Below are 27,963 nucleotides of genomic sequence, written 5' to 3' on the forward strand. Positions count from 1 at the left end.
ATAATGCTATTAAAGCAGCTCTGCCTCCACCCTGTTTATGAAGGTAGTGAAACTCAATAAGAACCCATGCTGTGTTAATTCATTCAAGCCAAGTAAGTATGGAAAGTAAACTTAAAATGATGGTGATAGTGGTGGTGGTGGTAGTAGTTGTAACACAGTTGCTTTCAATGCTTCACATTGCAACACTTTCAATGCTCTCATCATCATCATCGTTTAACGTCCGCTTTCCATGCTAGCATGGGTTGGACGATTTGACTGAGGACTGGTGGACCAGGAGGCGACACCAGGCTCCAATCTGATTTGGCAGAGTTTCTACAGCTGGATGCTCTTCCTAACGCCAACCACTCAGAGAGTGTAGTGGGTGTTTTACGTGCCACTGGCACGAGGGCCAGTCAGGCGGTACTGGCGACGGCCACGCTCGAAATTGTGTATTTTATGTGCTACCTGCACAGGAGCCAGTCCATCGGCAATCACCAATAATGCTAACCATTGTAGTTTTCTTATAGACTATATTGACATTATTTGTGGATTGTCTGTGCTTTGAGGTTTACACAGACATGTCAGCTTTAAGCTATCAAGGCTACACTAATATTTCCCTGTTAACCATATTGGGCTGCATAAATATTTTTCTGTAGGAAACCTAGGACTATTCAGATGTTACCAACAAACCATCTATGGCTACATTGATATTTGACCCACTCAACTCCCAAGGCTGCACTAGTATAATCCACTCACCATCTTTGCAAACACTGATATCACCTATAACCCTCTTCCACTTAAGTCTGCTCTAATGTATCCTACTCACCACTTTGAATTACATTGATGTTACCCACATCACATTGGGGTTACACATTGCAACTAGGACTTTACTGATGTAATCCACACAATTCTTAGGCTTCTTGGATCTAATCCACTCACCTTCAAGGCTACATTAATGTTTACTCAAAGTTGCATTGCTGACCCCCACACAACACTTAGCCTACATAGTTCTAACCTACTCAGCACCTTGACTACACTGATCTTTACCCTCTCAACATCCAGAGCCATACTGATGTTACACAGCGTTTAATATTATCCATTTTAGTCTGTAGTAATACTCATGTCACCTGAAAAATATATACAGCTATACTGGTATTACTCTTTCAGCACATGTATTAAATGTATTACATACATTTTCGATTGTTAGTGTAACCTGGTAGTCTTTTCAACTTACAATACTCCTCAGAGAAAAAGAGATGAGAGGGTTACTTGTATTTCTTTGAAAATGAGGCTTATAAAATTTCCCAAGATTTTGTAAGGTCATTCTTATTGATAAGCACAAATCCATTTGTGCCTATGTGTATGCAAACGTGTCTAAAAGAATGTTTAAAAGTTTTTTATTATTATCCCACTAGTTTGATGTTCCCATTCACCTTCAGAAACGACTTCAAGTCTGGCAGGCCTACACTTTATGGTGGTTGTAGTAGTAGTAATAGTAGTAGTAGTAGTAGTAGCACATGGTGTAGTGGTAGTAGTAGTAGTAGTAGTAGTAGTAGCACATGGTGTAGTGGTAGTAGTAGTAGTAGTAGCACATGGTGTAGTGGTAGTAGTAGTAGTAGTAGTAGTAGTAATAGCACATGGTGTAGTGGTTGTAGTTGTAGTAATAGCACATGGTGTAGTGGTTGTAGTTGTAGTAATAGCACATGGTGTAGTGGTTGTAGTTGTAGTAATAGCACATGATGTAGTGGTAGTGATAGTAATAGTAGTGCATGGTGTAGTAGTAGTACATGGTGTAGTGGTAGTAGTAGTAATAGTACATGATGTAGTAGTAGTTTTAATTGTAACAGTAGTAGCATATGTAGTAGGAGGAGGAAGAAGAGGAAACAGAGGAAGAATGAGTACTCATTAAAGTCAAAAGAAGGATATCTTTCTAGTGATAATAATTACTATAAACATAAAATTGAAAAGGAAAATTAGAATAAGGTAAATGGCAAGAAAGTGTTGTGTTGGAGAGGTTGATCCACTGTTCTAAATTACTGACCTAATCCACACCTCATAAAGTGAGATGTATTCTAAGTCACATACCTTCTAATATCACATACCTGCTAAAGTTAAGATCATTCAACCATAAAACTTTACAAACACAAAGCATTTTTTCTTTTTATGCAACAGACATTTTATAGGTTTTACTTATATTTTCTTTTTGTACTTTTTAGCTGTGCCGTCGAAAGAAGCAACATATTACACAGTCTTCTGGTGTTCACCAACGTTTTTTAATCCAGAAAATGACGAGTGTTGGCTTCATTCGAGTCAAACTTGTCCAGGTGGTCAAAGGGTCTGGTTTGGCTGATGCAAACAAAAATGATGTATTGGATACCTACATAGCAGTCAATGTCAAGGAAGCTCTCTCAGGTATGGAATTAAAATTAAAATCTGTCACCTGCCCCAACATTTCTGAATCAACATACCTTCTTTAAAATTCATACCCCTCTATTTATGGCAGTAAAGATACCCTTTAGCTTTCAGATTACTCTGTCAAATGTAATACTTAATTATTCACATTGTTTTGAATTAATCATACTTTATGTCATAGCTTTGAGATTTCAATGATGTGACATTTTATTTTTAGAATGACATTGTAGGGTAGGTGTGAAAGGCCAGAGTTTGCCAGTTTGAATGTAAAACAGATAGAATATTTTGCTAAAGGGTTAAATCTACAAATTTATCAATTAATATTCATTTCTTCTTGCTGTTAATGTAATGTTTTAGATTCTTACTCCAAATTGAGTTTATAGTTAAAATGTAAACTAGTATTTGTTGTTTTGCAATCATATGAATCTGGTTTTGATCATACTGCATGGTTCTTTGGGCGAGTGTCTTCTACTGTAGCCTCAGGAGACCAATACTTTGTGAATGGAATGCCAAATGGAAACTGTGTTGAAGCTTCTCTCTCTCACACACTAACACACACACACACACACACACACACACACACACACACACACACACACAAAGCCTTAAGCCAACAATGAATTTGTTCTTCCCAGCATACTTAACCCTCCTCTCTCCTAGTCAGTTTTCATTTGTAGAGATTCTTTATTCTTGCACATTATGAGGGTGACCCCATTGATGCTGGTGCCTTGAAAAACAGCACCTGATAAAGTGGTTGATGTTAGGATGTCATCTGATCATAGAAATCATGCCAAACTGAAATGTTTGAGTGAGTTGTGGTCCCCTACCCCATTAGATCTGGTCCAAGTATCCAATGCATGCCTGCATGGAAAGGAAGTGTAAGACTGATGATGATATATGAGGCTGTGCGGTAAGATGTTTAGTTCCCAACCACATGGTTCTGGGTTCAGTTCCACTACATGGTGTACTGGGCAAGTGTCTTCTACTATAGTATCAGGCTGACCAAAGCCTTGTGAGTGGATTTTGTGGACAGGAATTGAAAGAAGCCTGTAGTATACATATGTATATATCTTTGTGTCTCTGTTTGTCCCCTGCACCATCATTTGACAACCAGTATTGATGTGTTTATGTTCCTGTAATCTGGTGGCTTGGCAAATGAGATAAAAAAAAAAAGTTGCCAGACTTTACAAAAAAGTACTGGATTCATTCAAGGTAGTGCCTTAGCATGGCCACAGTCTAATGACTGAAACAAATAAAAGATAAACAATGTGTGTGTGTGTGTGTGTGTGCATATTTATATTGACATCAGTGAAAAAGACAACAATGCTGTTGTTTCTATTGTGATCCTTTATATGCCATAAATCAGGGTTTTGACAAATAGGGTTATTAGACGAAAAGATTTATTGTGGTCAATGTGATGAACTAAAAACCACTGAAGATGGTATACCAGCATGGCTGTAGTCAGTGATTGAAACCAATATAAGAGCTGTAATAACTCCATCAATGTCATGAGACCTGTTATTAGGTTATGTGAATATCTGTGTTTGTTTTATATTTCACTTGTTTCAGTTATTGGACTGTGATTATGCTGGGACATTGCCTTAAAGGATTTAGTTGAACAAATTGGCCTCAATATTTATTTTTTAAAAAGTTTAGTACTCATTTTATCAGTCTTTTTTGCCAAACTACTAAGCTACAGTGATGTAAACAGACCAACACAGATTGTCAAGTAGTGGATGGGTGGAGATAAACACAGACACTCACACACACACACACACACACACACACACACATGCACATATATATATACTAGATAGTGTATCAGATAGAATCAAGGTGTTCATCATCATCATCGTTTAATGTCCGCTTTCCATGCTAGCATGGGTTGGACGATTTGACTGAGAACTGGCGAACCAGATGGCTGCACCAGGCTCTAATCTGATCTGGCAGAGTTTCTACAGCTGGATGCCCTTCCTAACGCCAACCTCTCCAAGAGTGTAGTGGGTGCTTTTACGTGCCACTGGCACAAGCGTCAGTCAGGGGTACTGGCAATGGCCATGCTCAAAATGGTGTTTTTTACATGCCACCTGCACAGGAGCCAGTCAAATGGTACTGGCAACCACCTCGTTCGAATGTTTTTTCACGTGCCACCGGCCCAAGTGCCAGTAAGGCGACGCTGGTAACGATCACGCTCAAATGGTGCTATTTACGTGCCACTGGCACGGAAGCCACACAGCTGCTCTGGCAATGATCATGCTCGGACGGTGCTGTTAGCGCTCCACTGGCACAGGTGCCAGTCATCGAATTTGGTTCAATTACGATTTCGATTTCACTTGCCCCAACAAGTCTTCGCAAGCAGAGTTTAGTGTCCAATGAAGGAAAGGTTGGCATGGGTTTGGTTCGATTTCGATTTCACTTGCCTCAACAGATCTTCGCAAGCAGAGTTTAGTGTCCAATGAAGGAAAGGTATGCATATGTGGGCTGGCTACACCCCTGGCAGAGGCCACGGATTATGGTCTCACTTGGCTTGCCGGGTTTTCTCATGCACTGCATATTTCCAAAGGTCTTGGTCACTAGTCATTGCCTTGTAGCTGAAAAATGTATATGGATGCATAATGTTATGCTTGCACTTAGTGATTCTGAGAAGAAAGAGGCATGGAAATACCACCATGAAAAGTTGCTAAATGTGGACAATGCATGGGAGGAGAGCCTTCCTAATATGGATCCAACTGAGGGAACAACCATCAGAGTTGACAGCAGTGTGATAGATAAAGCAATTAAGGATATGAAAATGGGGAAGGCCCCTGGTCCATTGGGAATTACTGTTGAGATGTTTAAAATACATGGCAGAGGTGGATATGGTCGAGTCACTTGCATAGTTAATCAGGTTATTCAAGGAGACATCATTCCTAATGACTGGCATAGCAGCATTATAGTCAGCTGTTACAAAGGTAAAAGAGATGCCTTAGATAGAAGTAATCACAGAGGTATCAAATTACTGGACCAGGTCATGAAAGTTACAGAGAGGATTATAGCTCAATAAATTAGACACAAGACTAGAGTAGATGAGGTGCAGTTTGGTTTTATACTGGGTAGAAGTACCATTGATGCTATATTCTTAGTCAGGTAACTTCAGGAGAAGTATTTAACTAAGAGTAAAACCATTATATTTGGCATTTGTTGACCTGGAGAAAGCCTTTGACAGAGTCCCTTACCATGTGATATGGTGATCTCTGAGGAAACTAGGGATTGATGAATGGCTTGTGAAAGCTGCTCAAGGTATGTATAGAGGTGCTGTCAGTAAGGTGAGAGTTAGTACTGAGTATAGTGATGAATTTAGTGTGCAGGTAGGCATTCAGCATGGGTTGGTTCTCAGTCACTTTCTATTCCTTATTGTCCTCCAGCCATCATAACAGGAATTTAAGACCAGCTGTTCCTGGGAACTACTATATGCTGATGATTGTGCTCTCATAGCAGAATCTTTAACAGAATTAGAAAAGAAATTGCAGGTGTAGAAGCAGCACTTGGAATCAGAGAGTCTTGAAGATAATTTAGCAAAGAGTAAAGTCCTAGTAAGCAAGAAAACAAACAAGACTCTTCTCTTCTCAAGTAAATGGCCCTGTTCGATGTGTAGGAAAGGTGTAGGCAGTAATTTCATTCGGTGTACCCAGACACACAAGAGGTGCAGTGGAATTGTAGGGAGGTTAAGGGAGAAAGTTTTTGCTTGTGGAAAATACACAGGTGTGATAAAGTCCGAGGAGAATTGATTTTCTCAAATGCCCTGGAGGCTCCCTAGAGGTAATATATAGCTTCTGTTACCTAGGCAACCTAATTAGTAGGAGGGTGTTTTGAAAGTGTCTCGCTAGAATAAGAGTTGGGTGGGGAAAATTCAGAGAACTATTGCCCATGGGCATATGGCGTAGTGGTTAAGAGTGCGGGCTACTAACCCCAAAATTCTGAGTTCGATTCCAGGCAGTGACCTGAATAATAATAATAAACATTGAAAAATACCTTAGGAATGAGAACCCAGGTTTGAAATTTCCCCAAGACACCTGATGAAGGCTGGAGAGTATATCAGCTGAAAAGATGAGGACAAATATCTGTCAATTGTAAATAATGAACTATTGCCTCTGTTGACAACTAAAAGTCTCTTTTTCCAAGCGAAAGTTAGGTTGTATGATGCTTGTGTACATACAGCAATGCTACTTGTTAGTGAGACGTGGGTCCTAAATGTAGAGGATGTACGAAGACAAGGAAGGAATGAAACTAGTTAGGCTCCACTGGATGTGCAATATTAGTGTGCATGTTTGATAAAAAGTGCAAATGTATTGAGAGAAAAGATAGGCATAAGAAGAATCATATATAACATACTGGAGAGAAGATTGCATTGGTTTGGTCATATGATGTATATGAATGAGGACAGTTACATAAAGAAGTGCCAGTAGCTTAAAGTGGATGGAACTAGTGGGAGAAGGAGCCTCAGGAAGACATGGGACAAAGTATTGAAGGCTCATCTCAAAATGTTTAGCTTTACAGAAAAGATGACAAAGGACTGAGATGATTGGTGTTTTGCTGTGCTTGAGGAGAACCCAGCCATTACAGCATAAATAATATCCTAAAACCACTCAGATGTGATTGTACATGCAAGGTTGCATCTCATGTTCCACTTGTCTGTCTGTCTGTCTGTCTGTCTGTCTGTCTGTCTGTCTGTCTGTCTGTCTGTCTGTCTGTCTGTCTCTCTCTCTCTCTGTGATGTGTCACGCATAGATCTCCTCACCCATCAATGGTACTGTGTGACTGCTGTACTTACCTGCAAGCAATATTGCACATATTACATCCCATACCCTTCCAAACTGTCCCTCCCCTGAATTACTTCCATTCCTTCTCATCCCTACCTACACCAATCAACTCCTTTCTGTGCCTTCAGCCACAGCCCTTTCTCCTCTCTGACATATTCCATTCGAAACACCTGTTTTATTGACTATCATTCTCAATAGTCTCCCATATCTACCATCATGACCCACCCACTATATCTCCTTATGTATCCCTATTTCTCCTTGTCTATATCTCCTACACCTTTCACATTCTACTACTTTCCTCTATTGCCTATCTTACCCTTCTGTATACTAGTATTTCCCCATCATCTGCACCTCCACCCTTGTTCAGCACTCACTATACTAACCTCTACTTCCACTTGTTTACTCCCATCTCTCGTTCTTATGAAAGCATCAACTCTCTCATCCCTTCTCATGATCCACCATTCTTGTTCTTTCTTGTGTTCACTTTATTTCTTGAGAGTTTGCTCTTGCACCCCATCACTTCTTTCTTATCTCCTTCAGACATATATCTCCTTTACAATTAGACACCTGTGCTTGTCCATGTATCATACTATAGCTTTTTAACATCTAGTATACAGTCATTCACCTCCACCATCCCCTTTCAAATATTTCTTAGTAGTGGGACTTTTCCTTCCTTTTCTTCTCCTTCTGTCTTGCAAGTTACATGGCAAATCCACAAGAACTGGTGGAACTAAAAAAGCCACCAGTACACTTTGTAAAGTGGTTAGCATAAGGAAGTGCATCCAACCATAGAAACCATGCGAAGGATGACACTGGAGCTTGATGCCACCCTGCAGCTTGCTGGTTCCCTGTCAAACCATCCTATGTATGCCAGCATGGAAAGCAAACATCAAATGATGATTATATATATACAGAGAGTGAGAGAGAGAGAGAGAGAGAGAGAGAGAAGAGTTAGTTTTGGGGGTTGAAAATGCACCCGAGTCTTAAGATAAATTATAATTTTAAATATTTTAACATATTTATCAAAATATCATTCTGGTTTCCTCAACTTTTTGTTTATCAAAGCTTTTTGTTTATTAAAAAAAGGAATTTAGAAGAAATTGAAGGTACAAGAGAAAATTCAGAAAAACATGTTCAAAAAATCGTTTGATGAATTCATAATAATCACACATGATTGAACATTTAGTAGCAACGAGTTATATTAACAGTTAGATATGATGAAGTTTTAAAACAGTCAAAAAAAAAGATTGTTTTTGCAATTTCTGTCATCGTGCATGAAGGGAGATTCTTCATTGCTGATTTTGCTGGTAATAGCTTGAACAGTTTTAGGCTGAAATTGCTTTGTATATATAGGTTTTTAAGATGTAGGTTCAAGCTCTGATTGGTTATAAGTTTGATGATGTCACTTGTTCTTGTCCACTTGTGGTAAGTATTTTGGTTGGCTGACTGCTTGAATATGTCACTTGTTTTTCAGATCTTCTGGTCACAAATTCTGGTTGGTTGACTTCCTGGTGACATCATTTATTTATCAACTGTTTTGAAAGAGATACTTACCTTGAAACAGACATCTAGTTTAAACTAACAGACTCAAAACAATATCTACTATTTTCTTTCTGCTGTCCCAAACATTTGAAAATCAATATACCTTTTAACTTGACAAGAAGAATTTGCACAATTGTATCCAATCCTGAAACTCTGGAAAAATGACTCCAGAAACTTTAAAATATATTACTTGACAGAAAACTCCCAATCAATTTAATCAACCATGGAATAGAACATAATTGGCATCCAAGAATTACGAAAAACAAGAAAACCTGCTGATACACTTAACATTTTACCTTATATATCAACACACAACCCAAGGAACGTGGAAGCATACAACGTTGTCCATCAGAATATACCCTTTTTGATGAGCAACCTACAAATGAAAGTCATGTGCTCTAAAAATTATCAAAACTAAAAGACAACCTAAGTCTCTAAAAAGGTTACTTAGCAGTGTCAAATTACCCACCAAAAATACAATCCCAACAGTCAAAAAATGTAACCAGTCTGATTATAGAACCTGCATCAACTTCATGGAAGGTTCAACATATGAACTCAAATCAGGGTAAACATTCACCATAGAAAATCATTTCACTTGTGCATCAAAGAACTTAATTTATGAGTGGGTGCTGAAAAGTTCCTGGCTTTAAGGGTATTCTTTTCTATTCTAGGCACAAGGCCTGAAACTTTTGGGGGAGGAGGCCAGTCGATTAGATCTACCACAGTATGCAACTGGTACTTAATTTATTGACCCCGAAAGGATGAAAGGCAAAGTCGGCCTCACTGGAATTTGAACTCAGAACATAAAGACAGACGAAATACTGCTAAGCTCACTGCCTTCTGGCTTTAAGGGTATTGCGAAAGATCTCGTTGGGGTACTGCAATAAGTGTGTAAATCTGAGAGGGGAATCACAACTGATCCTCTTCTATTTTCTTTTACCCAAAGCCAGGAACTTTTCAGCACCCATTCATATGTTATCAAATATAGTAGGTATGGTGGTTATTACATAGGACAAATGAGGTGGACTCTGAAGGACAGAATGACAGTACACAGGTAACAGATTCATGATCCCACAACAAGGAAAATTCCTATGATTAAACATCTAGATCTGTGTCCCACTAACAATCATCCAAAATACCAAATTTTCCCTCTATACTGATGCACTGGAAACACTTCAGCCCAATTCTCATTAGAAAGATGAAAATATGTTTATTAATAAATCTAAACCACATCTAAATACACTATAACAACACACATGAAAGAGGAAACTCAATTTATTTAATAAAAAATGATGAGAAAAAAAAACCAGAAATAAACTAAAAGTTGAAGTCACATGCTTCCTCCAGGATTCAAAACCCTAACTTCAAACTACTGTACACTTACACCTTGCACTTTATCAACACTAATTGTTGACACTACCATAGGCTTAACCAATTAGATTTTTTACTGGTTAAGACTGGACCCTTGGGAAAAAAGAAATAAACATTCAGCAGACTAAGACATGTGACTTCATAAGGGATTCGGGCAACTGGAATACTGGACAACTGTCAGACAAAGACAAGTTATCAAGACCTTTGCCAAGCACATGATGTATGCAGAAAATCCACCAATCAGAGCACTGGATGTCTACTGGTCAAAAATAAGTGATTAAAACAGTCAATAAACAAATGATTTCACCAGGAAGTCAACCAACCAGATGGACTACTGCCAAACCAAAATATGTGACCAGGAGATCCAAAAAACAAGTGACATATTCAGGCAGTCAACCAACCAAAATACTTGAGCACAGGTGGTCAAAAACCAAAAGCAAGTGATGACATTAAGTTTATAACCAATCAGAACTTGAACCTATATCTTAAAAACCTATATATACAAAGCAATTTCAGCTTAAAACTGTTCAAACTATCATCAGCAGAAAGAAAGCCCCTTCATGCACGATGACAGAAATTGTAAAAAAATCTTTTCTTCTTTCTTTTCTCTTACTCTTTTAAGACTTCATCATATCTGATTGTTAATATGACTCATTGCTGTTGAGCTTTCAATCATGTATTATTGTGATGAAATTCATCAAATATTTGATCTCACATTTTTGTCTATCTCTGTGATACAATTCATTTTAAGACTTAGATGCATCAACCCCACAAACCGATTCTTCTTTATTCTTTCTTGCATGGGAACAAACCTTTTTTCTCCACACACACACACACGCACACACACAATAAATATATATATATATATATATATATATATATATATATATATATATATATATAACCGTCATCATCATTTAACACCCGTTGTCTATGTTGACATGAGTTGGATGGTTTTACCAGGACTGGTAAGTTGAGGGGGTTACAAGTGCCAGTTGCGTAACACCAGTATCTGCCATGTCTATGATTTCAATTGATTTGATGAATCTTCTACTTGAGCACAGCGTATTGCCGAAGCTCTTGGTCATTTGCCATTGCCTCCATGAGGCCCAACACTTGAAAGGTGCTTTTTACATTCCACCGACATGAGTGCCAGTTTTCACTTCCTTGTGACTGGAATAATGTTTGCCTCTCAAACCCTCTTTCATGGGGCCGAAGAGATGGTAGTCCAGTGACGACGTAGTGAAAGCTGTATTGAAGAAGTGGCTCAAAGAATAGTCAACAGAATTTTATGGGGCAGGGATACATACTCTCATTTGAAGGTGGAACATAGCTATTGAGAGAAATGGTGACTATGCTGAGAAGTAGGGATGTGATCCACAGAGGACCAGCTTCATTTTGATGTATGATACATGTTCATGTGTTGGTAATTATACCTGTCCTAAACAAAATGGCATTACTTTTTGATTCACTCTCACATATATACATATCTATAATGTAATCACACACACACACACACACACACACACACACACACATATATTTGTGTGTGTGTGTGTGTGTGTGTGTGTGTAATCATAGATATATGTATATATATATAGGGGGTATTTGATACATGACATTCAGTATAGTGATTAGCTTTCAATTAATAACTCTAATATTGAAATGATAAAGTTGGATTGGTTTAGAATTGAGCAGAGAAAGAAAATAAAACAAAAGCATGAACATGCATTTAATTATGCTTGTGTGTGTGTGTGTCTGTGTGACGCTTTTATTGTGTAACATTAGCCCGCTAGAAATATGTCCTCCTGCCAGTTGAATGAATTGAAGATTATGTTATATAGTAGTTATCAATAGGTTTATGAGTAATTAGATAAATAGTCTCTCATTGCTTATAATCCCCACTTTTTTTTTTATTGTTGTCGTCGTTATCTTCACACTGGTTGTTTTAGAGAAAGGGTCCAATCTGTTTCAGTTCAGTGAGGATTTAGATCGAGAATGAAAAGAGCAAAAGTGAAAAAAGAGAAAGTTAGTGAGAAAGAGATTGAGACGATAGTGAAGAAAAAGAGTAGGCTGCAGAATGAAAGGAAAGTGAAGTGAACACTGAGAGTGTGTTGATACAAAGGACGATGGATAAAAAGTATGAAAAACAGGAGAGTAAAAGAGGAGACAATGAGATAGGAGGAGAGAAGAGAAAAGTGAGTAAAAATGAGAAAGATTGTGTGTGTGTATGAGACAGAGAGGGAGTAGGTGTATTAACATTAGTCTAAATATTTTTCTTATATGACTAACTAGAGACAGATTTTTAACTAGGGTAAAAAAATATAGAAAAAGAGTACGAAATGAAAATGAATAGTGTTTATCTACAAATAGAGTTTATCCATAAATTCGCTTGATCTTGGTATGTAAAGAATGTCCACTGATACAGCATTTGCTTTTACAGTACTATTTTGTGTGTGTGTGTGTGTGACACAGATAGACAGACAAACAGATATTCATTGCAGACTGGCTCTTTGAGGAAGGTTCAATCACACACCCACTTATGTTTGTCTTATACATATAAATGGATTAGATTGACAGTCTGGCAAGTTCTCTCTTCCCTCTCTCTTTCTTTCCCTCTCCATGTACTTAACTGTTTTGTTCTTTATCCCTCAAAACATTTCTCTCTCTCAAAAAACAAAACAAAAGTGGGATATACTCAGTGACCACAACTGAAACAGCATAAGATTAAAATTCTTATCAATATATCTTAGTAAATCTATATATGCTATTTAAAGGCATGATGCTGTGGTTTTTGTCTGAGAGAAAATCCTTGCATAGACATGAGTTAAAACACAAATACATCTATATATATATATATATATATATATATATATATATATATATATATATATATACACACACACACATATGAGTGAGGTAAACATTGTTCCAGTAGGGACTCATAAGAACAACTGATGTGTTTCAGTCTACTTTGGATTTGTTAATACTGTGCACCATTTTGTCACCTGCTAAGACAAAATTTGTACTTCAATATATAGATAACAGTGAATGATACATTCGCTGACATTGCACAAGGCTTGCCAAACTCAGTGTTTGTTATTGAAACAACATTAGATTAAAATTGCCATCTGTCTATCATATTAAATGTACGTACACTTTTGAAAGTCACATTACTGTGGGTTTTGTCTGAAAGTAAACCTCTTCTTAGACATGTTATGTAAAAAACACAATTTATATTGGAGTGAAGCAAACATCATTACAGCAATGACTTACAAGAACATCAGACCCGTGAATGTACTATTCACAATACCTGTGAATGTACTATTTGCTATTTCCTTATATATTGAAGCATGAATTTTGTCTTAGCAACTGACAAATAGGCACATGATACTGACAAGTTCCCAGTAGGACAAAATGTATATCTCTCATATTCATGTGTTACTACTCACCTTGCTCCAATATGTGTTGTATTTTTAATGCAACAAGTTTATGAAGAGATTTTTCCCCATGTCTTTCAACAGTGTGGCTGAGTAGTAAGAAGTTTGCTTCCAAACAGCATGAGTCTGGGTTCAGTTCCACTGCATGGCACCTTGGGCAAGTGTCATCTACTATAGCCTTGGGCCAACCAAAGCTTTGTGACTCTATTTGGTAGACAAAAACTGAAAAAAGTCAGTCACATATATATGTGTGTGTGTGTTTGTATATATGTGTGTATATGTTTGTGTCTCCTTGTCTTGACATTGCATGATGTCATACATTCATTTCCAATATTTTGCAAGAATATATCTGGCTATGGGGAAATATTACCTTGCTTGGAAAGAGGCAAGGGTTAGTGACAGCAAAAGTGTCCAGCCATAGAAAATCTGACCCATGCAAGCAAGGAAAAGGGGAAAGTAGATGTTAAAATAGTGCTAATGATATATATATATATATATATATATATATATATATATATATATATATGTATATATGTATGTATGTATGTATATATGTATAAATATAGATAGATATGTAGATATATTGTTTTAATAGACGTAGTTTATTGGTATATGCTACTAATAATTTCATATATTGAAGATTATCTTAGTAGGTTTTAAAAAGCTGTCTAGTGTCTTCAATTAATCTGCAGGCTTACCTGCCTAAATAATCTTCAGTGTATGAAGATAGCTCAAACCTATAAACTGTGTATATTAACCAATATTTTTCTTTCACCAGATGGAGTTTGATCTTACCTTAATATGAAGTAAACTCTCTCTCTCTCTCTCTCTCTCTCTCTCTCTCTCTCTCTCTCTCTTTATTTATATATAACCATCATCATTTAACGTCCACCTTCCATTCACATACACATATAGATTTAGTAAGATACACAAATGATAATTTTAATTTATTGGTGTTTTACTTGCGTTTAAAGTTTTTAAGGCCTGGCAGTTTTTCTGAAGTACCAGTCAACGTATTATTCACCGTTTCCTAGATATTTAAGCAGAATTTCATCTTAGCAAATAACAAACAGATGCATTTCATTGTCAAGCCCTTGTAGGGTGAAACATGTCTGTCATTCTCAGGAGTTACTACTGTAGCAATGTTCACTTTGGTCTGATATATATTGTTTCTAACTCAACATGTCGATGTAAAAATTTTCTCTGACAAAAATCATAACATGCTTTTCAAATGTGTATATACATCATCGTCATTGTCATTTAATGTCCACATTCCATGCTGGGATGGGTTGGACAGTTTGACTGAGAACTGGCATGGGTTGGATGGTTTGACAGAGGACTTACAAGCCGAGAGGCTGCACCAGTCTCCAAACTGATTTGACAAGGTTTCTACAGCTGGATGCCCTTCCTAATGCTAACCACTCAGAGTATAGTAGGTGCTTTTTGTGTGCCACTAGCATGGGAACTAGTCAGGCGGCACTGGCATAGACCATGCTTGAATGGTGCTTTTTATATTCCACTGGCACGGGTGTCAGTCAGGCGATACTGGCATCGGTCACGACTATGATTTCACTTGGTCCAACAGGTCTTCACAAGCATGGCATATTGCTCAACGATTGAAAGGTCCTTTTAAATGGGCCAGTTATGCGACACTAGCATCAGCCATGGCTACAATCTTACTTGGTTTGCTGGGTCCAAGCACAGCATATGTCCCAGTCGCTTGTCATTATTTCTATGAGACCCAACGTTTAAAAGTAGTGCTTCACCACCTCATCCCATGTCTTTCTGGGTCTACCTCTTCCACAGGTTCCCTCTACAGTTATGATGTGACACTTCTTCATACAGCTGTCTTAATCCATATGCAACATGTGACCATACCAGCACAGTCGTCTCTCTTGCACACCACATCTGATGCTTCTTTTGTCTAACCTTCCTCTTAGGGTGATTACACTCTTGTTGTGTATGCACACTGACATTACACATCCAGTGGAGTATACTGGCTTCATTTCTTTCTAGCCTATGCATGTCCTCAGCAGTCACAGCTCATTTTTCACTGCCGTGTAGTGTGGCTGTTCACACACAGGCATCATACAGTCTACCTTTCACTCTGAGCAAGAGACCCTTTGTTGCCAGCTGAAGTAGGAGCTCTTTGAACTTTGTCCAGCCTATTCTTATTTTAGCTGCTATGTTCTCAGAGCATCTGCTCCCGCTACTGACTTGGTCACTTAGGTAATGGAAGCTATCAACCACTTCAAGATTTCCCCCTGTGATGGAATCTATTTTCTGTTCATCTTCAGTGTTTATTGCACCTGTGCATCTGCCACACACAAAGGTTATCTTCCCAGTTAACCTTCCTTTGATATTGCTGCACCTCTTATTTATCCATAGCTTACACCAGGTACATCTTATGGAGTTTCTACCTATGCCTTTTCTACAGATTAAGCAGGGCCATCTACCTGAAGAGATTTGTGATTTGTCTGCTTTCCTATTTAGTAAGACTTTGGTTTTTGCTAGGTTGACTCTAACACCCTTCAGTTCTAGACCTTATTTCCACAGCTGAAACTTCTCTAATTTATGGATGTTATTTGTAATATAAACATTCAAAATGGGTCATTCCCTCATTTATCCATTCATATATCCTTGCATATTTGCTAGTTAGTCAGACATTAGTTGGTCAGACACTTACAATCACTCACTTCTACAAAAAAAACTTTCACATTTATCCAAGTGCAAACTTTTACATTAAGCTCATTCCCTTTTTACTTCTTTCTCTTCCTCTCGATCTATCTCTTGATACAAAAGTTTGACAGAAAGACTATTAAACAATTTCATTGACTCTCACAACCAGTTATATCTCCTGTCTGCCTATCTTTGTATGGTTTGTCATCATCGTCTTCTGCTGTCCAGTTTTCCATGCTTGCATGGGTCAAATGAAGTGTATTGAGGCAGATTTACTGCAGCCAGTTGCTCTTCTTGTCACCAAACCTTTATCTTTCCAAGCAAGGTTTTTGTAGAATATCAGGATTAAATGACATTCATTTACAACAGTCATGCAATGTCAAGACAAGGGGACACACGCAGTATCTATCTGGTCATCCCAGGACTATTATAGATAATTGCTCAAGGTGCTGTGCTATGGGATTGAACCTGAAACCATATGGTTGAGAAGCAAACTTCTTAACTGCTCATCCACATCTGCCCCATACTTAAATTTTAGTCAGAGGTAGTTGATGTAAGTCATTCATATATTTGAATTGTAAATAGAAATGTAAAACTACTGAAGATTTTCCCCTCTAGTACATTATGACTGAAACTTTTTGATTGTACTGTATCGTTATACTTGCTACCAAAGTGGAACAAAGTGACAGAGTTTACATTGAAGAAGTGACATGGTGAATTAATAATCTGTGAAAGGGGAGAAAGAAAATGAAAGACAAAGAGAAATGGAGAATGATCCAGAGAGAGAAAGATAGAGAAATGACAAATGTACCTTTTAGCCCTTTAGCTTTTAATCTGGCGATATCCAACCCAATATTCTAACTGTTTTATGTTAAAACTGACCAGATCCGACCTCTCACACCTGCCCAACAATGTCATTCTCAAAATATACAAACATGCCATTGAAATTTCAAAGCTACAAGATAATGCATAGTTAATTCAAAACAGTGTGAATAAATAATACATTTGACAAAGAAATCTGAATGCTAAAGGATTAAAATGACACTGATCCAATGAGGTAGCCTCATTGTGGTTGCTTAACCTGCTAAAAATAATAGCTAAATCAGTCTCCTATTACACCTTGGTGACAGAAGAAAACATTGAGCAATGTCCTAGATATACAAAAGATTATGTTCATGACTAGAATGTCTTTGATTATAGATATGCTCAGTCATGTGATGAATGCCAACAACAATAAAGCTGAGATTAAAAGGTTAGCCAGATAGACTACTATAAATTTTTTTTTTTAAATCTCTACTCAAGTTATATGATGTTACATTGATATCAAGTCATACCTGGCCAGAACATCTGTATTGTAGGTAATATTCCCAGATAGTCTGGTATTCAACTAAGACAGAATAAAATGTGATATCCCAAATATGCAAGGAAAGGCTTTCAATAGATTTGAATATAAAATCAATGAAGTGTAGTTCAGTATCCTGTCCACTAAGACATTTTGCTTTTATGTATGATGGGTCACTATGGTTATTAAACAACATCATCATCAACGGCAGCTACGGTGTTCTGTCAGCTCATGTCTTAACTTGTGTACATAAATGCAGCTACTGATTCTGTTCACTCTGGATGTATTTTCATTTATGAAATCCATTGCTAATGAAATCTCGGGACTTTTAAAGTAAGTTAAGGTCAGCTGAATGGTTCATAAAGACTAGTATTTAGATTTAATTTCAATGCATCCTAATTAAACAGTTCAAGAAAAAGTGTAATGCTGTAACGTCAATATTAATTTAATTTCTAAGATGGGTGTGGCTGTGTAGTAAGAAGTTTGCTTCCCAACCACATAGATCTGGGTTCAGCCCCACTGTGTGGAACCTTGGGCAAATGTCATCCACTCTAGCCTCTACTATGCCCATGTCAAAATTCCTGTCATTACCATTCTCATGGGAACTGTAGATTTGGCCTCAGCAACACCAACAACAAGGGACGCTGTGCTTTTTACCATTCTACCTTATGCCGTAGACTTGTTACCATATGGTATAACGAGGAAAAACTGCTCTCACCTTCACCCCAAATACTATCCTAAATACAGAGTCCATGGCCCTGACCCTTAGTATGGGTGCACAAAAGGTATTGGAGACACCTTCTTCCATCCGAAACTGTGCCAAAATTCTGTGTCACTAAGGATGTGCTTGAACCCAGAATGCAACCACCACCATCTGAAGGGCCTAAAATGATAGTAAAATAAATATAAACAACAACAGAGGAGACCTGCAACAACAAAACAAAATCCAGCTACACTTCACCTCCTACAATCAAACAATGAAGACAGAACTATGGAAAAGCCATAACACCAAATAGCATAAACATGAACAATGTATCATCTGACCAAGTGGAAAACCAAAGAGGCAACTATTTTTACTAACTTATCTAGAAAATATGAAGGCCAACCTAAGCCAGGAGATCCAGTGAGCTATCAGCAATCATTTATGCAAAACATGAGGAACACACACTCACCACCAACTAGAAAATCACACACACACAGCTCCATACAAAAACTACCCTCACTGTTGCCTCTGAACAACATAACACATAACATTGAGCTCTTAGAACAATACCAACATCAAACTACCCTTGCCTTGACATTACTGTTAAATGTACGTGGCATCAACCCATCACTTGCTGCCCAAAAATGGAAGATCCCATACATAGAGAGTTGGCTGGCCGAAATGGCACATTGCTTCCCTTTCTTTATCCTTACTGAAACTCACTTAAACAACACTCATATGTATGCCGAGGTGAAACTAAAAGATTTCACCATCATCCGTGCAGATTGCACAGACCAAAATAAAGGGGGAACAGCCATCTTTCTCCATGACTCCTTTTCAGTTGATGCCAAGGACATATTTTCCAATGGCTATTGTGAATCTATATCACTATTCAACAAGGCCAACAATATAATCATTGTTGGTCTTTACAGGCCTCACCAAGCACCTCTAAAGTGCTTTGAAGAATGCCTCAACAAAATCAAGTCCTTCCTTCAAAAATACAACTCTGGAAACATACTATATAAACTGGCCCACAAATACTCTGAAGTTAGGCAAATGCTCTATACCAGACAAAGCAGCAGCAGAATTACTCTTTAATTTAATGGATAAATTTTTCCTGACTCAGCTAGTGCTCGAACCAACAAGACAGAAGATCTTGGATCTAATATTAACCAACCACTCTAGCTCTGTTAACAGTATTTCAGTTGAGAAAACTCTCCTCTCAGACCACAACATGATACTCTGTAACTTTAATTTCTGGCATATCAAAACCAAGCCAGCCAATCCCACTCCATTTGACAACATAAACTTCCACAAAGTGAACTGGGGCGCAGTCAGAAAGGATCTGTCCTTCATCAATTGGGCCATCACTCAAATTGAGACCGCATGGCAGCATTTTGAGAACATTGTCACCTATACATGCTCAAAACATGCTCCTATGAAATCTGCTGGTTAAGGTTTACACTTGGCTAAGATCTTCCAATGGATGTTGGAACTGACACCTTTATCTTTTAGAGACCATATATGACTGAATAATTTGGTCGTTTTCCTTTTGTCCCAGTGCCTGAAACTCAAAGTGTGATTATTGAATCTGGCCTTGAAATTACCCTACGTGAGGCCCACATGTTTCTTTGTTGAAACTATGTCCTTAGTGGATATAGAGTCCATGGTGGCCTCATCAATGATGGATATATATATATATATATATATATATATATATATATATATATATATATATATATATATATATATATATATATGTATATATTTATATTTATGTGTAGATAGACATATCTATATAAATCTTTAAATAGTAAGGCCAACAGTTAGTCAAGGCAAGACTATGGCATTTAAATTCATTGAATTAAATCTAATAATTATTGTATAATACAAACTTATATATATATAGGTATGCATGAGTATTTGGAAATACCAATAAAATACGTATAGAATTCTATATGTGAAAAAAAACATTACTTTTAAGTGATATGTTTCTTGGGCCAGTTTTGCTGTTTATGAATTTTTCATGAAAGTGGATGTGTTATTTGTATGTTTTTTTTTTTGAGAATTCTTCTAGCTTGAGTCACTCTAGAACTAAAGCTAAGGACTTTTATCATATGATTTCTCATACACTAGAAATTACATTACGTCTTACCTATCTGACCTTACTAATGTCTTTATTTTTCTTTTATTTATGAATGTTTACTTCCTCTTCTCATTCTTACATATTAAGAATTTCCACCCTATCCTATTCATCTTGAGCTTTGTCCATTATTATTTTTAAGATAATGTTTCCTGTCTCTAACTACTGATTCATGATCTGACTATAGATAAGTTTAATTTTCTCTATAGTTTAATTGTCATCACAATCCATTTTGCAATTTGTCACAAAAATTAATGTAATAACTGCAGGACATGCTTATTCAATTACTAAACATCTATACAAAAGGTAAATTTAACCAGTTTTTAACTTCATATTGATTCACTGCTACTGAATGATACTCCTTTCAAGGTAAATTTATTTTTTCTCAGATGGTTATCTTATATATTTTTTGTTTATCAGCAATAACAGAATGTGGAATCAGGATGTAAAAATGTAGCAGAATTAGGATGTAAAATAGAATATGGAATTAGGGTGAAGATTAAGTATTGTTTCAAAATAATTGGTTATATAAGTGCTTCTTTTTGAACACTTACAAATGGAGTCACTTCAGCAACTATTACATAAATAAAAATAAGTGGTATTACTGTTTGTTTTTTTCTGCTTGTTAATGTTGTGCTTTTAATTCTCTCATTGAAATTTTTAGTAAGCAAATCCAGTTTATGAAATTCTAGCTTCTATTTTCTGTGTGCATTACAAATGATTGCTACTGTTTTGCTGATACTCTACTATATAGCTATACTATATAGGTTATAGAGCTAAGCATTTTACCAACATTTCTAGCCAAAGACATACTACTTTATTATTTACTATACTACTCTAAAATTTAGTATACAGTTACCTGTTTATGTCAGTAACAAATTTGTTGAATATTTGGCTACTTCCTTGAGAATGTTGAGTGATTCTATCAAGATCCCTTGTCAGCTCATGTTGCATAGAGTTAGGAAAAAACAGCCCACCTGAATGTTGGCTTACTGTAATCCTTTCACACTTAGATTATTCTGTCAAATGTAATGTTTATTTATTCTCTTTGTTTTGAATTAATTATATATTATTTCGTAGCTTTGAGATTTTAATGATGTGATCATATATTTTTGGAATGACATTGTAGGGCAGATGTGAGAAACCAGATTTGGCCAGTTTGAATTTAAAACAGGAATGATATTTGGGCATGATATGGCTGGTTTAAATACTAAAGGCTTAATGTTGATTACGTAAAGAATATCTAATAATGGTCATAGCATTGCTCTTGAGATATGTATTTTTGTGTTAAACATGTTACATGAAAAATACACATTTTCATATAGAAATAGATAATCATTCATTTCTTCATTTTATGTCCATTTTTCCATGCTAGTATAATTAGAGGAATGCTTACAAAAGGGGCATTGTTTTACTGCCTGATGCCCTTCCTGTTAACAACTCTTGTTTTTCAAATAAGAGGGGTTTTTTTTTTCATTTCATTTGTCATCAAAAACACAGGGCTTACAGACTATTTATTGACTGGAAATGACGTCAAACATCATCTTTTGTAGTTTTCATACAGTTTCCATCTTCCAAATTTACTCAGAAGCCATTTGTTGATCTAGAGTCATAGCAGAAGACACTTTCTCAAGATGCAGTGCATTGGGATATACTTATATCATGTAGCTCTAAAAAATTACTTTATTCTAAGGTATAAAAAAAAAAAGGAAAAGGAGATTTTTAATAGAATCAAGATCACCATCATCATCATTTAATGTCTGTTGTCCAAGCTAGCATGGGTTGGGCGGTTTGACCAGGGCTGGTAAGCTGGAAGGCTGCTCCAGGTTCCAGTCTGATTTGGTATGGTTTTCTATGGCTGGATGCCCTTTCTCACACCAACCATTCCAAGACTATAATGGGTGCTTTTACATGCCATCAGCACAGGTGCCATTTGCATGACACCGGTATCTGCTATGGCTGTGATTTTGCTTGGTTTAATGGGTCTTCTTCTCAAGTACGATATAATGCCAAAGGTCTTGGTCATTGCCTCCGTGAGGCCCAACACCCAAAAGGAACTCAGCCACTTTGCCTCCATGAGGCCCAACACTTGAAAGCAACTCTGCCACTTTGCATCCATGAGGCCCAATGCTTGAAAGGAACTCAACCATTTTGCCTTCATGAGGTCCAATGCTTGGATGGTGCTCTTTAAATGCCACTGGCATGGGCACCAGTTATGTGACACCAACATCAGCCATGACTATGATTTCACTTAGCTTGACAGGTCTTCTCAAGTACAGCATATCACCAAAGGTCTCGCTCACTAGTCATTGCCTCTGTGAGGCTCAAAGTTTGAAGATCATGCTTCACCACTTTGTCTCATGTCTTCCAGGGTCTACCTCTACCACAGGTTTCCTCCACTGTTAGAGATTGGCACTTCTTTATACAGCTGTCCTCATCCATACGCATCACATGACCATACCAGTACAGTCGTCTCTCTTGCTCACCACATCTGATGCCTCTTATGCCTAACTTTTCTCTCAAGATGCTTTCACTTTGTTGAACATAGATACTGACATTGCACATCCAGCAAAGCATACTGGCTTCATTTCTTATGTCCTTGGCTGTCACAGCCCATGTTTCACTGCTATGTAGTATGGCTGTTTGGTACAGGTATCATACAATCTGCTTTTCACTCTGAGAGAGAGGCCCTTTGTTTCCAACAGAGGTAGGAGCTCTCTGAATTTTGCCCAACCTAATCTTATTCTCACAACTACCTCCGCTACTAACTTGGTCACCTAGATAACGGAAGCTATCTACTAACTCTAGCTTGCCCCACTGGCAGTTGATAAAGTCTATTTTCTGCACATTTTCAGCATTTATTGTACCTGTGCATCTTCTACATATAAAAGTTATTTCCCTGTTAACCTTCCTCTGATATTGCTGCACCTTTTATGTGTCCAATGCTTACACCAGGTGTATCTTATGGAGTTTCTACTTAAACCTTTTCTACAGATCGAGCAGGACCATCTACCTGAAGAGATTTGTGATTTGTCTGCCTTTACTAAGACTTTGGTTTTTGCTAGGTTAAATCTAAGGCCCTAAATTCTAGACCTTGCTTCCATACCTGGAACTTCTTCTCTAGTTCTGGTTGTGATTCAACTATAAGAGCAAAGTCATCAGCATAGAGGAGCTCCCAGGGGCAGCCTGTCTTAAATTCTTCAGTTATTGCCTGGAGAACTATGATGAACAAGAGGAAGCTGAGCACCGATCCTTGATAAATCCCTACTTGTAGCCTGAATCCTTTTCTGTACTCATTGCCAACCCTCACCTTACTGGTAGCATCCCTGTACATTGCTTGTACAGCTCTCAACAACCACTTGTCTATCCCTACTTTCCACATTAACCACCAGATAAGGGATTGGGGGACCCTGTCAAAAGCTTTCTCCAAGTACAGAGGTTTATTTTGGGCTGTGTATTTCTCCTGCAGCTGTCTTACCAGAAATATAGCATCAGTGGTGTTTCTCCCTGGCACAAAACTAAACTGCTACCTCCCTCTCTAATTAGTTGGGCTTTGACTCTCTCCGTAACTTTCATCACCTGATCCAACAATTTGATACCTCTGTGATTATTTCCATCAAAGGCATCACCTATATCTTAGTAGCAGTTGACTATGGTACTGTTACATGAACCACTTGATTTACAATACGGGTGACATATTTTAGGCATCTCAGCTGTGATTCCTGATGGATTGTAGGCTTTTCCTGTCTTCATATCCTTAATTGCTTTATCTACCAACGTAATGTCGATTTGGGTAGCTAGTACCTCAATTGGGTCAACATTTGGCAGACTCTCCCCCGCCCATTCATTCTCCACATTCAGCAGTCTTTCAGAATGGCATTTTCAAGCCTCTTTCTTTGCAGAATTAATAAATGCAAGTGCACTGTCATCCATGCAGACACATTTCTCTCCTATGACATAACGATTTTCTCTTACACTGTCTTGCGATCTGAAACACTTCAGTTCTTTGGTCCTCACGTCACTGAACATAGGCAAACTTGTTTTCTTCTTCTTCCTTGGCTAGATATACCTGTCTCCTAGCTTCCCATCTGGCTATCAGATACAGTTCCCTGCTACTCCCACTCTCCAGTCCTTCCAGGCCTGTTTCTTTGCTGTAATGGCCCTGTCCACCACATCATTCCACCACCATGTTACCCTAGGTCTAGTTGGGACTTCACACCACCCACAGATTTGGTCTGTGGCACTCAGCAAGCTATCCCTCAGGAATTCCCAGTTGCCCTCTATGTCACAAGTTTGTAGCTTCTCCTCCCTCTTATCAAATTTCTCACTTAGGATGGCCCTAAATCTTTGAGCACATGAAAGGTTCTTAAGCTTCCAAATCCTTCTTTTTCAGATTAGTCTGCTTCTTGGCATCCTTCTGGCCTGGATTCTAAAATCACTAATGACTAGTCTATGCTAGGGGATACATTCTTCACCAGAGAGGGTGAGCAACCAGGCATCCTATTGCCTGGTGTAATCAATCTGGCTAGCAGAGCCACCTGATTGGTAGGTTATTAGCTTCCTGAAGTTGGTATTGCAGATCAATAGGTTATTTGCAAACTAGAACAGTTCTTTATCCTAAACACTTGTTGTTGGAAAAACAGTATAAAAATTACATTTATAATATAAATTGTTCCTTTTCCTGAAGTGTTGTTTCGGATAGATCCATTAATAATTGGAAATGTTCTGGGATTTTCCCCTACAGTAGTGAACATTCTCAGAAGCTGTAAGAACAAAGGAAACGATGTTTGAAAAAAATTTCTGTTTCTGTATTTGACAATTTTTCCTTTCACTTCTACTACAGTTATAACCTCAAATATTCCAATCACAGATATATTCAAAAATGCAAATCATTTGTCAATTTCATATTATGTTTCAAATTCTACATAGTAAGTTGAACAATCTTCAAAATTCCTACTCTTTAACCTTTCTGATCCTTGACTAATCCTAATGCCTTTTGATAAGTTTTAATTCTCTCATCCTGTTTTATCTTTGTCTTTTCATTATTTCTCTATCTAACAATACTTACATGGTACTTTTCACAGTTTTCATAAGACGTCTACAACAATTACACATGGTAAATGAGTCAAGTCTCAGTATAAACCATAATATCAAACCACTTTATATTTTGGCTCTGTCTTCCCATATTAACATAGGTTGGATTGAAAAACAGAAATTGAAGATCAAGGGTTTCTTTTTCAGTTAATTGCATGCAATAATGAAAAAGTTAATAAAAATTCTTGGTCTATTTATTACCATACTGCTAATTTTGAAATTATCATGTCATTTTATTTATTTATTCTTAGGTAACAAACTGATTCAAAAGAAGAAAACATTGTACCCTTACTGGAATGCCTGTTTTGATGCCCATCTTTATGATGGGCGAGTTATTGAGATGGTCCTCATGGAACGGCCTTCTCATTTTCTTGCTAATGTCAGTGTCAAAGCTAAACACTTAGCTGATAAATGTCATACGAATGGTGGAGAAGCAACTTTTTGGGTAAGCACATCTTTGGTTTTCTTTGATTTATTAATATTAGTATTTTGTTACAGAATTCTTTTTCCAGTATTTTGAATTCTATTTCATAAAATAGTGTAATTTTACTTTGTAAATAACCTATTGGCTGTCTGATTCTTTTACAATAGTTTATTAGTGTATAACTTAAGAACTTATTGTACTAGTATTTCTGACATACCTGTGAATAACTATAGTTTCTAGTTTACCATTCACTAACTACAATCATAAACTTATTTATATTGATTGACCTCATCTGGCTATTTCATAACAATAATCATCTCCATGTTATCACTCAGCACTGATGCCTCTTACTTACCATTCAATAACTATTCTACATCTAAACACCTGATAAACACAGTTTCTGACTTATAATTTTTTTGTAAAATATGAAGCTGCACACATAACTAAAAACCCATAGAAAAAATATTTCAAGAATCTCAAAATATTTTGGTATTGTTCTTGTTTGGTAATTTCATCTGAGATTGTGTTGAAACTGAAACAATTGCATTGTGGTGTTTAAAACACATGTATATTTTTATCCAATGGAATATTGTCATTGAACAGTCATAGATGTGTGATAATAAAGTAGAAATAAATAAATATATGTAATTTAAATGGTGGTCATGATGCTGTCATGGTGCAATAGTAATACAATCCTGCTTTTTCAACAAAAGTTGTGTGAAGCCTTTGACCTATTAATGCCTAATAACTAAGTAAGAAGGGACATAATAATCAAGATTTTTACTTCAGTATTTCTCACACACCAATTCAAACTAAGAAAATCTTTGTAATAACATCTTCCTAGTTTTCTAAACTTTTTCCTACTTTGATTACAACTGACTTCAAACTTACAACTTATGGCAATTACCTACATTAATTTATAATACATGTGTATTATTACGTTAAACGATGATGATATTCCACCTTGATATCTTGATAGATAAACACAGTATAGTTTAATTGTATGATAACAACATTAAACATTGATTTAACTAATAAAAGATCGTAAAATCATGTTAATCTCAATGATATTTTAAAATATATTTCAGCTTAAATTGGAACCACAAGGCCAGTTACAGCTCCAAGTTCGGCACTTTCCTGAAAAAGATGGTTAGACAACATTTTATTTCTGTTTCTCCCAAAGCTATTATGCAAGACTAAAGATCCATTTTATTATTTTTGTATGGAGTAAAAATATAACTATCCACTGATTTAAACAAAATATTTCTTGTAATCAATCGTGTTATTCATTTGTACCAAACCATTTCATTAATATTCTTTACCATATTAGCAATGTGCTTAAATTATAATTTAGAAATATATAATTTCGATGGCTGATATTATTTTTGTGAAATCAAAGACTGGACTAATTTACCAGAATTTTCAGCAGTAAAAGAGTTAATGTAATTACTACCTTAGATTTATGATTTTAAAGGAATTGAAACAGAATATGTTAAAGGAATTGAAACGTCTTAGGATATGTTAATAAAATAAGTGAAGAGAATTTTTTTTTTATTTCATGTGTAATATCTTTCTGTGTTGCTTTAAAATGAACATTTTCTGGATCCATAATAATCATTGATGTATATGGTTGTGTTCTAGGAGTCACTGTAAATCAAAGTAGCTTGACAAGGGGTCAAGATGGACCATGTGCTGGTGGAATCGCTCGACGCCGTGGTGCAATCAAGCAGCAGAAAGTACATGAAGTAAATGGACATGAATTCATAGCCAAATTCTTCAGACAACCTACATATTGTTCGTTTTGCAGTGAATTTCTATGGTAGGTAATAATATCTCATTTACATTATCTCTCATTTTCAGATCTTTCCTTTTTTCATTAATAAACTACATAATTACCTAGTATTGTTATTAGTGTTATTTAGTCCAAGTTCATCTCCAACTTAGTAAACTTGTGATCAAAAGCATTCCAGCTGTAACCTGCTTGTTTTTCTTTCTTTGAGTATTGTAAATCTAGGACTACCTTTTCCAGTATGAA

General features: G+C 36.8%; 1 protein-coding gene across 11 annotated transcripts in view; it reads left to right on the forward strand.

The window, feature by feature from the left end:
- LOC106880995 (protein kinase C delta type) overlaps window positions 1–27,963 on the forward strand; it is a 141,765-nt gene that overhangs the window by 99,703 nt on the left and 14,099 nt on the right. For 10 of the 11 annotated variants that reach the window (XM_052966790.2, XM_052966795.2, XM_089351201.1 and 7 more), the window contains 4 exons: window positions 2,196–2,391; window positions 25,756–25,949; window positions 27,017–27,077; window positions 27,570–27,747. In XM_052966790.2, the coding sequence (XP_052822750.1) occupies window positions 2,265–2,391; window positions 25,756–25,949; window positions 27,017–27,077; window positions 27,570–27,747 (560 nt within the window). In that variant the 5' untranslated portion in view covers window positions 2,196–2,264. Of the gene's footprint in view, window positions 1–1,761; window positions 1,963–2,195; window positions 2,392–25,755; window positions 25,950–27,016; window positions 27,078–27,569; window positions 27,748–27,963 lie in introns of those variants that run through there. The other variant, XM_089351226.1, reaches the window with a different exon arrangement.

Source organism: Octopus bimaculoides, chromosome 1, assembly GCF_046866305.1.
Source record: "Octopus bimaculoides isolate indiv1 chromosome 1, ASM4686630v1, whole genome shotgun sequence".
Lineage (NCBI taxonomy): Eukaryota > Metazoa > Mollusca > Cephalopoda > Octopoda > Octopodidae > Octopus > Octopus bimaculoides.